The 12,459-nt window shown below is 37.9% G+C and overlaps 1 protein-coding gene and 1 long non-coding RNA gene across 4 annotated transcripts in view; one reads left to right on the forward strand and one right to left on the reverse strand.

Moving 5' to 3' along the window:
* Positions 1 to 12,459, forward strand: part of LOC124235343 (uncharacterized) — a 48,042-nt gene that overhangs the window by 29,481 nt on the left and 6,102 nt on the right. For both annotated transcript variants that reach the window (XR_006887450.1, XR_006887449.1), the window contains one exon: positions 5,948 to 6,030. This is a non-coding gene — a long non-coding RNA (uncharacterized LOC124235343). The remainder of the gene's footprint in view (positions 1 to 5,947; positions 6,031 to 12,459) is intronic.
* SLC30A4 (solute carrier family 30 member 4) overlaps positions 1 to 12,459 on the reverse strand; it is a 30,765-nt gene that overhangs the window by 7,745 nt on the left and 10,561 nt on the right. For both annotated transcript variants that reach the window (XM_046653090.1, XM_046653089.1), the window contains one exon: positions 11,290 to 11,436. In XM_046653090.1, coding sequence (XP_046509046.1) covers positions 11,290 to 11,436 — 147 coding nt within the window. The remainder of the gene's footprint in view (positions 1 to 11,289; positions 11,437 to 12,459) is intronic.

Consider the following 12,459-nt stretch of genomic DNA (forward strand, 5'->3'; position numbering starts at 1 on the left):
AAATAATTAAAAATATTTAAACTGTAAAATCTCATGTACTAGTGGTAGCTTCCTCCTTTTACTTACAAAGAGAGAGAACTTTAATGCTCTTTAAAATTGGTATTTAAAAAGTACCAATCCAGGGGTCGGCTGGTGGTGCAGCAGTTAAGTGCGCACGTTCCGGTTCAGTGGCCTGGGGTTTGCTGGTTCAGATCCTGGGTGCGGACATGGCACTGCTTGGCAAGCCATGCTGTGATAGGCGTCCCACATATAAATAGAGGATGATGGGTATGGATGTTAGCTCAGGGCCAATCTTCCTCAGCAAAAAGAGGAGGATTGGCAGCAGATGTTAGCTCAGGGCTAATCTTCCTCAAAAAAAGAAAAAAAAAGTACCAATCCTTCTCAAACTCTTCCAAAAAAACAAAGAACTTTAATCATGTGTCAAGGTTGAAGCTGGCAATTAGACCACCATAGTTTTAAGATGCCTTAGTCAAATTTTTAATATGAATTATGAAGCAATACACTTTCCATTTATAAAGATTCATAGCTATACAAGTTAATGACATGTTATTGCTTATAAAAGTCTAAAACCAATAATTAAAAATTCTTTCAAACCCACCTATAATTAGGTTGACCACACTTTCTAGTTTTCCCAGGATCGTCCCAATTTATGCCTGTTGTCCTAGCATAGTTATTAAAAGTGCCCCATTTCACTCTCAAAAGTGTCCTGGTTTGGATGATAAATTATACAGTTACCCTGTAAATCTGCCAGGTAAAATACTGGATGCTCAGTTCAATTTGCATTTCAGATAAACGACAAATAATATATATATATTTTTTGAGGGAGATTAGCCCTGAGCTAACATCCACCGCCAATCTTCCTCTTTTTGCTGAGGAAGATTGGCCCTGAGCTAACATCTGTGCCCATCTTCCTCTACTTTATAATGGGACACCTGCCACAGCATGGCTTGCCAAGCAGTGCACAGGTCCACACCCAGGATCTGAAGTGGCAAGCCCTGGGCCGCTGAAGCAGAGCACGCAAACTTAACTGCTCTGCCACGGGACCGGCCCCACAAATAATTTTTCAGTATATGTCCCATGCAATATTTCAGACATATTGGGCACCATGTAAGAGTGTGTGTGTATGTGTGTGCTACATGTGGCAACCCCACATCCCATGATAATTTTCCTAAACACTTAAAATTACCTTTTTGTGAACTCTTACATAAGGCAAAATCACATTCAAAATAAAATAAAATGAAAGTCAGTAAAGCATGAACAGAGTTGCTTGGCAGGGAGGATTCCCACCCTTGGAAGGCCGCCAGGCCCCTGAGGACTGCAGCTGGGAACTTGGTTTTCCACGCCACAGTTTTCACCCACGTGAGTAGCACAGAAGGGACCCCAATGCCTGCCCACAGCTAATAGTAATAGAATTCAGCTGATTGCTAGAAATTCCCAAAATGACATATTAGGACACAGCTATCAATGATACCCCTTTTCTAGCAATTAATAAGGAGTATGCCTCATATCTGGTTCCCTTGGTGAAAAGCAAAGACATTCATCTGTTATTTTTTATTTTAATCACTTGTCAAAATTTCTTCTCAACAGAATACTGATAAATGCAAAAGAAAAAAATCCCCAAAATTTTAAGTAGATTTTTAGGGCTGAGATTTATGATTGAAAAGTATAAGGCACAGATAATACTCTACAGCTAAAAATCCTTATAGTAATAACATCATTTAATCTGACAAAAAGAACAAAAAGTTCTTTCATTGTGAATAAATTAAACTTTGGTGAAATATCACGAATAGGACTAATTGGTGTTTCAAATATTTTTCTCATAGCGTTTTTAACATGATGGAATGCAGATAAACATAGGCAAGATGTTTTTTCCCCAGATGTTTAAGAGGGAGGGAAGCTTTCAATCAACACCAAATTATGATTTGCTCCAGTCTTCTCCTTCATACTCTGGGTTGGTCTCCAGTCACATACTAACATACAATAAAGGTTTTCGGGACAAAAGGAGTGTATAACATGGATTTTTCATTTCCTAAAGGAGACCCAGGAACTTTCACAATTGAAACTCTAGATTTCTGTGAGGGTTACTACCCCATTAGCTTTAGATAAACTTGACTAAATGGAAATTTAGCAAAATGAAAAACTCTTGAATGAGACTTTTATGGAAATTCTAGAAAACCTATCATGATAGTAGTTCTAACATATTGCTACTCTACACACAAATAACTAAATCACTCCACCTGGCTGAACTGTAGCATTAGAAGAGGGAGTAAGATGAGTGAATACGTGTTTTTGTTCTAACATCACTTGGGTCTTTTCATTCAGCTAAAATATAAACAAATGTTTATGGTCAATGATCTAATAAAGACCAAAACATACCCTGAATTTCACAAACAGGTAATAAACAGTTTTGGTCTGAATGGCTAATAAATGGTAAGAAAAAAAATTAAATGGGATAAAACATAGATGTTATCAAGTTTTGATAGCACTATAGGGGGCCGGCCCTGCGGTCGAGTGGTTAAGTTTGCACGCTCTGCTTCGGTGGCCCAGGGTTTTGCCAGTTAGAATCCTGGGTGCAGACATGGCACTGCTCATCAAGCCATGCTGAGGCGGCATCCCACATGCCACAACTAGAAGGACCCCACAACTAAAAATACATAACTATGTACTGGGGGGCTTTGGGAGAAAAATGAAAAAGATAGCACTATATAATATGAAAAATGTTTACAGCACATTTTAACACATCTATAAATTGCCAAAACTAGAGGTTTTCAGGGTTCATATGAAAAACACTGAGTCTTTCTCTGTCCTTCTTTATCCTCCATCATAGTACCTTATTCTTTCTTTTTGTAGCATTTAATATAGTTTATGATTATGTTGTGCCTGTATACATATTTACTGCCTGTCTCCCCACTCTACACTACTATTCATTCATTCAACAGGTAACTACTGAGCACCTATTCAGTGAATGAGTAGCAATTTGCTTCAACTATGTAAACCACACTCAACCCGAGTATACTTGCTTTTCATGAGTGCTGCCTAGACGTACTGGCCTATCATAACTGTTAACTTTGCTAATGCTATGATGCCAATAATGAGTATATTTCCCTTAAATTATGTAACACTTGTGTTTCTATTGCCTCAAAGAATTAGATAGCAAACATCTAAAGACAGGTTCAGAGGTCTATAAAAATGAACACGGAAGGAGAGTGGAGATACATTCTCTCTTCTACTTCCTTTCATGCTATTCCTCTTTTCCACCTTCTTCCAACAGAAGATAGGAAAGAAACAGAAAGAAAATCAGTGAGCTGTACTCGATGTTCCTAGGACTTCCAAACTAGTATTTGTATTTCAACTCAGCCACAGACAACCCTACTATACTCAGGCTAAAGACATCATACAAAGGAGAAAATAAACAAATTGGACTACGTCAAACTAAAAAACTTCTGCACAGCAAAGAAAACCATCAACAAAATGAAAAGACAACGTAACAATTGGAAAAAGATCTTTGCAAACCATATATCTGATAAGGGGTTAATATCCAAAATATACAAAGAACGCATACATCTTAACAACAACAAATCTAACCACCCAATTAAAAAATGGGCAAAAGATCTGAACAGACATTTTTCCAAAGAAGTTATACAGATGGCCAACAGGCACATGAAAATATGTTCAACATCACTAATTATTAGGGAAATGCAAGTCAAAACTACAATGAGATATCACTTCATGCTGGTCAGAATGGCTATAATTAACAAGACAAGAAATAACAAGATTTGGAGAGGATGTGGAGAAAAGGAAACTTTCATACAGTGCTGGTGGGAATATAAACGGGTGCAGCCACTTTGGAACACAGGCTGGAGACTCCTAAAAAAACTAAGAATAGAACTACCATATGGTCCAGGTATTCCACTGCTGGGTGTTTATCCAAAGAACACGAAAACATGAATGTGTAAAGATATATGCACCCCTATGTTCACTGCAGCTTTATTCACAATAGCCAAGACTTGGAAACAATCTAAGTGCCCATCAAAGGAAGAAGGGATAAAGAAGATGTGGTATATATACACAATGGAATAGTACTCAGCTATTAAAAAAAAAAGGTGAGGGCCGGCCCCATGGCCAAGTAGTTAAGTTTGCACACTCTGCTTTGGCGGCCCAGGGTTTCACTGGTTTGTTTCCTGGGCGCAGACCTAGCACCGTTCACCAAACCAGGATGAGTTGGCATCCCACATAGCAGAACTAGAAGGACCTATAACTAGAATATATAACTATGTACTGGAGGGCTTTTTGGAGAAGAAGGAAAAAAAAAGATGAAACCTTGCCATTTGTGACAACATGGATGGTCGTTGAGGGTATTATGCTAAGTGAAGTCAGTCAGACGGAGAAAGCTAAATAGCATATGATCTCACTTATAAGTAGAAGATAAAAACAACAAAAGACATAGATACAGAAATTAGATTGGTGCTTACCAGAGGTAAGGGGGAGGGAGGAGGGTGACAGGGCACATGTGTACAGTGATGGATGTAATTAGTCTTTGGGGGGTGAACATGATGTAGTCTACACAGAAATCAAAATATAATGATGTACACCTGAAATCTGTGTGTTCTAAACCAATGTTACCTCAAAAAAAAAAAGACATCATATAGGATTTTCAGTGGCCCACTGTTGCCACCAGAATGCCAAGCTAAACTGCAAAGTTTGTCTTGGATCCTCTCACCTCCTATTGTATAATCTCCTATTTCCTGCCTTCTTACCATTCCCCTACCCCATACCCAAGGTGCCCAGTACCCTCAAGCTGACTTTTGGCTATCTGTCTTTGACCACCTTCTCATGTCTTCCTTCTGCCTCAGTAAAAACTCCCATTTCTAGGAACTACCTATTCTTTTCCTATCGATGTTCATGTGATATGAATTAATTCTCACTAAGATGTGAATAATTAATAGGTATAACTCTTGTCGGGGTGGGAGGAAGTTGTTAAAATGAATCATTAACTAGGGAGAAGAGATTTTTTTGAGCTGCATGTATGGGGGAAGAGATTTTTTTAGCTGAATACTTTGTGCTCCTTTAGCATCAGGGGATAAAATAACAAACTACATAGAATTAGCATTATAACCATATACCTACCTCAGGACAACCATCATCTAGCCAGATCTGCCAAGGTCTTGGCTCAGTAGAACTACACACTGCTACGAAAGACTCCTGCACTGTCGCTTTGCCACTAACCTAGGCTGATGGTTTGCATTACTGAAGTGTACATCTTGCTTTTTATTTCAAACACAGACAACTCTGCTTAGTACAGTCCTTTCACATGATCACTATCTGTATCTAATCCATGCAGCCTCTTCAGCCCAAGAACTGGAAGAAAAGCCATATAAATAAAGTCAGTTATGCTCATAATCCACAGAGAAGGATAAAAGTAGGGAGTAAGCAGGGGGATGGGGCAGCACATCCCTTTCGTCTGGGATTTGTGGGCGTCCTCCAGGATTTGTGGGTGCCCTCCAGGATTTGTGGGTGTCCTCCTACAGTGTGGTTTCATTAAGCTCTAAATTTTATTAACTTCCAGAATAAGATGCCATACCCATAGTCAAATATATCCAGGCATTTAAAAATAACTCACATATGGTTCCTACCCTGCTTTCCCTTTTCCCACAAAAGAGCTGCCATTATGGCTCACTGCAAAGCAATGAAGAAAGAAAGAAAAGGAAAAGAAAAACCTGAATGATTTTACACAATTCGTGAGTTCCCACAGAGGAAAGGAAAGTACTAAGAGAATAGACCTGACCCCTGGGACAGCCATCTCGGCTCACCCCTCAAATCTAAAACCACCCTTCTCTTACCTTGACTGAATGATTTTTGCTAAAACAAATCTTGTTATATTGACAAAAATGTTACCAAAGACCTGAGTTAAAAAGCACATCTTTAGAAACTGTCATTTAATCATCAGGGTGAATCATCTTACCTTCCCCTACTACCTGGCTGAGAGAGTTATGCTGAGAGAGTAAGAATCTGCCTGCGGGAGAAGGGAAGGTAGGCAATTCTGGAGCATGGACCATTTTGAGAGCTATGAGAAGTCCAGGTAAGATGATATACTGGCAGGTAGAAGAGGGAAGGAAAAGAAGACCTGAACTAACTTTTACTGGGAACTTCCCCTGTGCCAGAGACCGTGTTAGGTACTTGTACCTTACCACCTTACCTCATGTATTTTTTACAATTCTGCAATACAAGTATTAACATCCCTGTTTTACAGAAGAAACTTGTACTTAGAGGGATTAAATCACTCTCCAAAAGGTCATATAGCTAGGAAAACTGCCGATCTCAGATCTGAACCTAAAACTAAAGTAGTAAGTACCAAAACAAACAAATAGGACCAGCCCGACAGAGAGAAGGAAGAAGAAACTCCCTTCTGACTAATTGCTTTCTGCACCCAAAGGACCTATCAGTCAGGTTGTACTGCCTGCTATGTTATGGATCAAATAAATTTTTATAGTCTAGACTGTGAACATGATCACAGTTTCAGAACAGAGATAAACGTTTTCAAGATTCAAATATTTAGTCCCAAAATTTCAAAAATACCCTTACTCCCAATTTGGTAATTGGTTTAATTTACCCCAAACACAAATGACTTGGGGATCATGAGCTATATTAAATTATCACAGTTTTCATATCCTTATTTACTCAGCATGAATATGCAACAATTCGATTAACAGTCTCTTATACAGCACTTATTAGTCCAGACACATAGATTTTAATATTACCTGTTCCTGTCCCTACCTAATTCATGGTCTAGAATGAGACAGAGTTTCATGAAAATAGCTATAGAAATGTGATAAATGGTATTAGGTATGTATAAAGTGTTATGAGAACACAAAAAGGAAATAAATTTAGGGAATGATACTAATGTCTGACTATCATTCACAGACACACCCCTCCAGGTTTAGAACCAGGTGTACACTATGCTGCCGTTGGCAGAAGAAAGGATAGCAGGGAGCCAGACATGAACATATAAATGTATTTGCTTATATTTTCAAAAGGAAATGCTGGAAGGATAGTCCAGAACCTAATTAAAATGGTTACTAATAGGGAGTGGGAGGGAGGATGGGTTGGAGGGGAGAGAATGACAGCAAGACTTCTCTGAGTAAATCATTTCTTTTAAAAAATATATATATATTTTTTACTTCTGCAGCCTATGTTTTACATATTTAAAAAATAAATCAACAAAGAAAAAAACCAACCCCCATCCCACTCCATATGCCATCAAAACAAAACAAAATTCAACAACAGTAACAAACCAGAAGTTTCTTAGGGGGATTCCTTCTGCAATGTTCTCTAGGACCTGAATCCCTAAGTCTCAGTATTAGAAGTCACAAGAGCTATACTATTTAAATGTGTCCAATGTAAACATACTTCCCCCCACAGAACTTTGAGAGATTACTCATGAAGCAGTGGTATTTTGTGGAACACAAGGACAGCCACCGCTTTGGTTTATAGCTCTATTCAATTCTACATATCTTTATTGTCTTTACAATCCTCCCCAAGTCACCATAAGTTTTTCGTCCATTATTTCCACTATTGCTTCAAAGAGCAGAATAAGTGAAATAAGTTCTATATCTAGAGATATCCTAACAAGATTTTTGAATACAAAAGAAGAAAAAGAAGATCGCCAAAGGCCTGTCTAGTATGAAGGCTTGATCCCCTCCTTAGCTCTAGAAAATACTCATCTATCTATATCTTAACAATTCTCTTCCTTTTATTTTTTGGATGACTTTTAAAAACTTTGGTAAAATCCATATAACATAAAATTCACCATTTTAACAATTTTAAAATGTACAATTCAGTGGCTTTAGGTATATGCATGAGGTTGTGCAACAACCACCACTCTCTAATTCCAACATGCTCATCACCCCCAAAAGAAACCCCATCCCCATTAAACAGTCATTCCCTTTTATTTTTTAAGTTCTCTTTTTCTGAGGGTCTTTTTTTTTTGAGGAAGATTAGCCCTGAGCTAACATTTGCTGGCAATCCTCCTCTTTTTGCTGAGGAAGACTGGCCCTGAGCTAACATCCGTGCCCATCTTCCTCTACTTTATATGTGGGACGCCTACCACAGCATGGCTTGCCAAGCGGTGCCATGTCCACACCCGGGATCCAAACCGGTGAATCCCAGGCTGCTGAATCAGAATGTGTGCACTTAACCGCTGTACCACCAGGCTGGTCCCCCTGAGGGTCTTAATAGTACAACTTTGGACCTCCTAGATTATTCTTTTATAGTTTTTAACTTTTTCCTCATGTTTTTATCTTTTTATACTATGTCCTGGGAGATTTTCTTGATTATATTCTCTAGTCCTTCTATTGAAAAAAATTTTTTTTAACTTCAGGAATATTTCAATTTCAAAGAGCTTTTTCTTGTAATTTTCTTTTAAAAAATATTTTACCATTTCATTATTCTGAATATGTTAATAAGATAATTTAAAGCATTTTCTTTTGTTCCTTAAGTCATCTCTTTTTTCCTCTAGGACTAATTTTTGTGTTAGTTTAGTTTTGGTCATTTTCTTTCATGCTGCTGGTTTTCCTAATTTGCTGAAAGATCCTTGGTTGTCCGTTCACATTTAGGGCAGAAGGACAGGGAAACTGTCCTTGGCAAAAAGGAAATGCCAGAAGGATACGCCATAAACTAGTTAAAATGGCTGGTGTATAAGGGGTGTAGGGCAGGGCAGATGAGGACATGTGCATTATTTAGGGTGAGTAGGTGGAGGACCAAGCCATAAGGCTGCAGAACCCTGAATTCTTGTATAAAGAAGACTTATTTTGGAGCATCAACACCCAGACTGGAAGCGTCAGCTTTCCCTAAACGTTTCGTTCAATTTCTTTCTGGAAGAACTATCTGGTGTTTTACATGGAGGAAAATGCAGGCTGCCTGAGTGGAGGTGGGGTGGGAGGAAGGTAGAGGCATAGTGGACTAGTGGGAGCAGTTTCCCATTTATAGTCACTCAATTAATCTTCCTTGTTTTTAGCGCCAATTCTCACTTCTGCTCATCTCTGTCCCTGAGTCTTCTTTGGAGATCTGTTGGGCGGATCCAGTTCCTAGCTCAGTGTACTCCAGGCTGCAGCATCTTGGCTTGTTTCTTCCTTCAACCCACTCCCATCTACTTTCCAACTTCCAGAAATTTCTAAAAATTTTTTGTTTATTGGTGACCTATTGTTTCCCTTTGCTGATTTGGTACTTTTCATTTCAATGGATTCTCAGGAGAGACAGGCCTCAAATGCTGATATCTAGACTTAGATATCTTGAACTTAGTACCTTTAAGGAAAGCGAGAGATCTGACTTTCTACAGAAACTTCCAGAGACCCAATAGGACCAGTCAGTTCTATATTCTCTCACCTTTTCATAGCGCTTGATATTTATGAAGAAACAAAGAACCCATCTAGATAAATACTAAGACTTGTTCAATATTTAACAGGATTTTCATGATTATGGGTTCTTAACTTATATGTAGGACTTTATATGTTCTGTTCTTTCACGTTTCTGGAGGGAGAGTTCCACTGTTTTCATTAGAGTTCAAACGGGCCTACAACCTAAAGGAGATTAAGAACCACAGGACTCAATGAAACGCACTCTTTCAAACAGTGTAAGAAGGTAAAATCTCCATTCCATGATGCTACGTTTGAGCTTTAGATCTTAAACTGCAGGTGTTTAAATCACAAAAAATTAAAGTTTGAAAACAATTTGGAAGTGGTTTAAAGAACCCCAAGGCAATCAGTAAACAAATGAATGTATAATAAGTTGTAAAGCAGTGGAGTTTCTTTCAGGAACACATCCAAATGTACTATGCAGTGGCTTAACAAATAATAGAAAAAACCTCACTTCAGGCTTTAGTTTTCTTGTGTAGCAGCCGAGAGTGCTGAGGGGTGGGGAGGCCAGATAGTTTCCCAACCTGATGACCTGGATAGCTACTTGGAATATAGCCAGCCATTCACGTACAATGTCAAGTTTTACACTAGAAGATCCAGTGACTAAATTTTGGAAGACCTAGATGCTGAGTTAAGATTAGGCTAAAAAGTAACAAAGAAGGGGAGAAACTAATTGATATATTAGCCAAGAATGTCAGTGTCTCTACAAAACAAAACAAGATGTTAATTCTGGTTAAGACAGGTTTTGCTGAAGCTGCCTAAATGTCAACTTTTGGGTTCTAAGCAAATGACAGCTGATCACATGGCACTTCATAAAATAGTTCAAGCCACTGTTTTATAGATATTTTAAAAATACGTAAAAAATTTAAAAACAATAACACACCAAGAAGCAGAGTTCTGTGGATAACGTATGATCTTAACCTCTCAATTAAATATTAATATTTGTTTAAAATAGGAAAATAAAAATATTGTTAGAGAAAAAAAATCAGTGACATGTTAAAACACGGCAAAGAAGACTTTATTCAAGGGGAAGAAGCTATCAAGGTAGGTATGGAGACCACTGCAATGGAATTTTCCAGTGGGAGATAGAGATTGGGTTCACCTCTGCATACTGTATAGGCAAGTGGGAATTTATAGACGAGGAGCAGGGTGGGGGTCAGTGATGGAAAACTACTAAGAGGAAACATCAAGGTAAGGGCGATTCTGGCTAAACTGACCTAACAGAATTCTCGCTGAAGATAGGTCAGGGTGATGAAACATCAGCTGGGGGATAACCCATCAGATACTGAGAGGAGGGGTTCTGTTCAATTGGCTTAGCAGAGTTCTTGTTAAAACTAGATTTTATAAGGAAACGCACACACAGGATTGGGAGAAGGTTCAGGAGACTGACTAAAGTTTGGTCAAGAAAGAATCTTTGTCAGCATTTACAGAATTATGTTGATACAATGGCCACAATGAAGGTGAGCGACATTGTATATATTATACATATTATAGGAATGCTTAAAATCTGGGCTACTGTAGGTTTGGGTGGAATACCTAAAGAAAGAAGTTAATGCTCATTAGCAAATTAAACCCATGTGATTTTGCTTGGTTCAATAAGCTGAAGGTAAACTTTTTTCTGATAAAGTCTTCAAAAAGACATAGGGAACAACATCTGAAGATTAATGATTACCATAAAATTTTATGTGTGCAAACTGGTTAGCTGACTGGCCTGAATGTACCCTGGAAGATAAGTATCTGAATAAACCTTGTTCATTTGTTTTCATTTGCTTTGTTCAAACAGGCTATCACCAGGAAGATTTCAGTTAATCAAAGGTTATAGTTCATTGTAGTTCTACTATAAAATTTTATAAACTGAAAGAAACTCCCAATTACTTACCTAAGCGATGAAATCCAAAGGTGAACCTTTTGGTTGGTGATTTTGAAGACAGCCACAAAGCAAGCAGGGTCAGTATGATGGCACTTAGGTCAGTTAACATATGGAGTGCATCAGTCATAATTGCTAGGCTATTTGCAATGTATCCACCTTAGGGTAGGGGTGAGAGGAAAGAAGAAATAACTTAATGAAAACAAAAATGTAAACAATCAAACCAAAAATATGTAACATCCTACAAAACATGAACTTCTAACTAAATCTTTATTGTATTACAATTAAATCAAGGTATCCTGAAATTTTATGCAAAACCCTAAATATGTGTATATTTTTCTGATGAGAATGTCCATTTCTATGATAGATTCTCTGAGGAGTCAATGACCTTAAGAAAGTTAAGAACAACTAAATGAGGGACTAACACATAAGGAGAAATTTTAGGTGTTAGTACTGCAGCTTTTACTCAACCTCCTAAATCTACTATTAGACAGTGAAATTAATAACCACACTATCTAAATATTACAATAAAGCTGAAGAAAACATAGGTATTCACTTGTTTGAGAGGATTTGAATATAAAACTGAAGAAACTCATAAAATGTAAATTAGCTCAAAACAAAAGATAAAAATTAACTTTTTCATTTGGATATAGATAGCAATGTTTCCCAATAGAGGGATAAAAGGTAGTATTTAGAATACAATTTTTTATATTGACTTTCATATATATATAGATATATTTCACACACATATATATAACATATATAAAACACATTTCATATGTGTGTGTATTGTTCCATTATACAACCAATTTTCCTAGCATCATTCATTGAATAAGCTTTTTATAACACAATTCAGAGTATTCAAGCTTTTTTTTGGGGGACGGTTTACCAATCTTCCTCCTTTTTTCTTCTTTTCCCCCTCAAAGCCCCAGTATATAGTTGTAAGTTCTTCTGGTTCTGCTATGTGAGCTGCCGATACAGCGCGGCTACTGACAGACGAGGGGTGTGGTTCTGTGCTGGGGGCACTGAACTCAGCCCCCAAAGCTGAGCATGCCAAACTTTAACCGCTAGGCCATCAGGGCTGGCTCCAGAGAATTCAAACTTTTATGTGTATCACAATCACCTGGAAGGTTTATTAAACTACAGATTGCTTGACCCCACTCCCAGAATTTCTTAAGTCAG

The sequence above is a fragment of the Equus quagga genome, chromosome 2, assembly GCF_021613505.1.
Source record: "Equus quagga isolate Etosha38 chromosome 2, UCLA_HA_Equagga_1.0, whole genome shotgun sequence".
Lineage (NCBI taxonomy): Eukaryota > Metazoa > Chordata > Mammalia > Perissodactyla > Equidae > Equus > Equus quagga.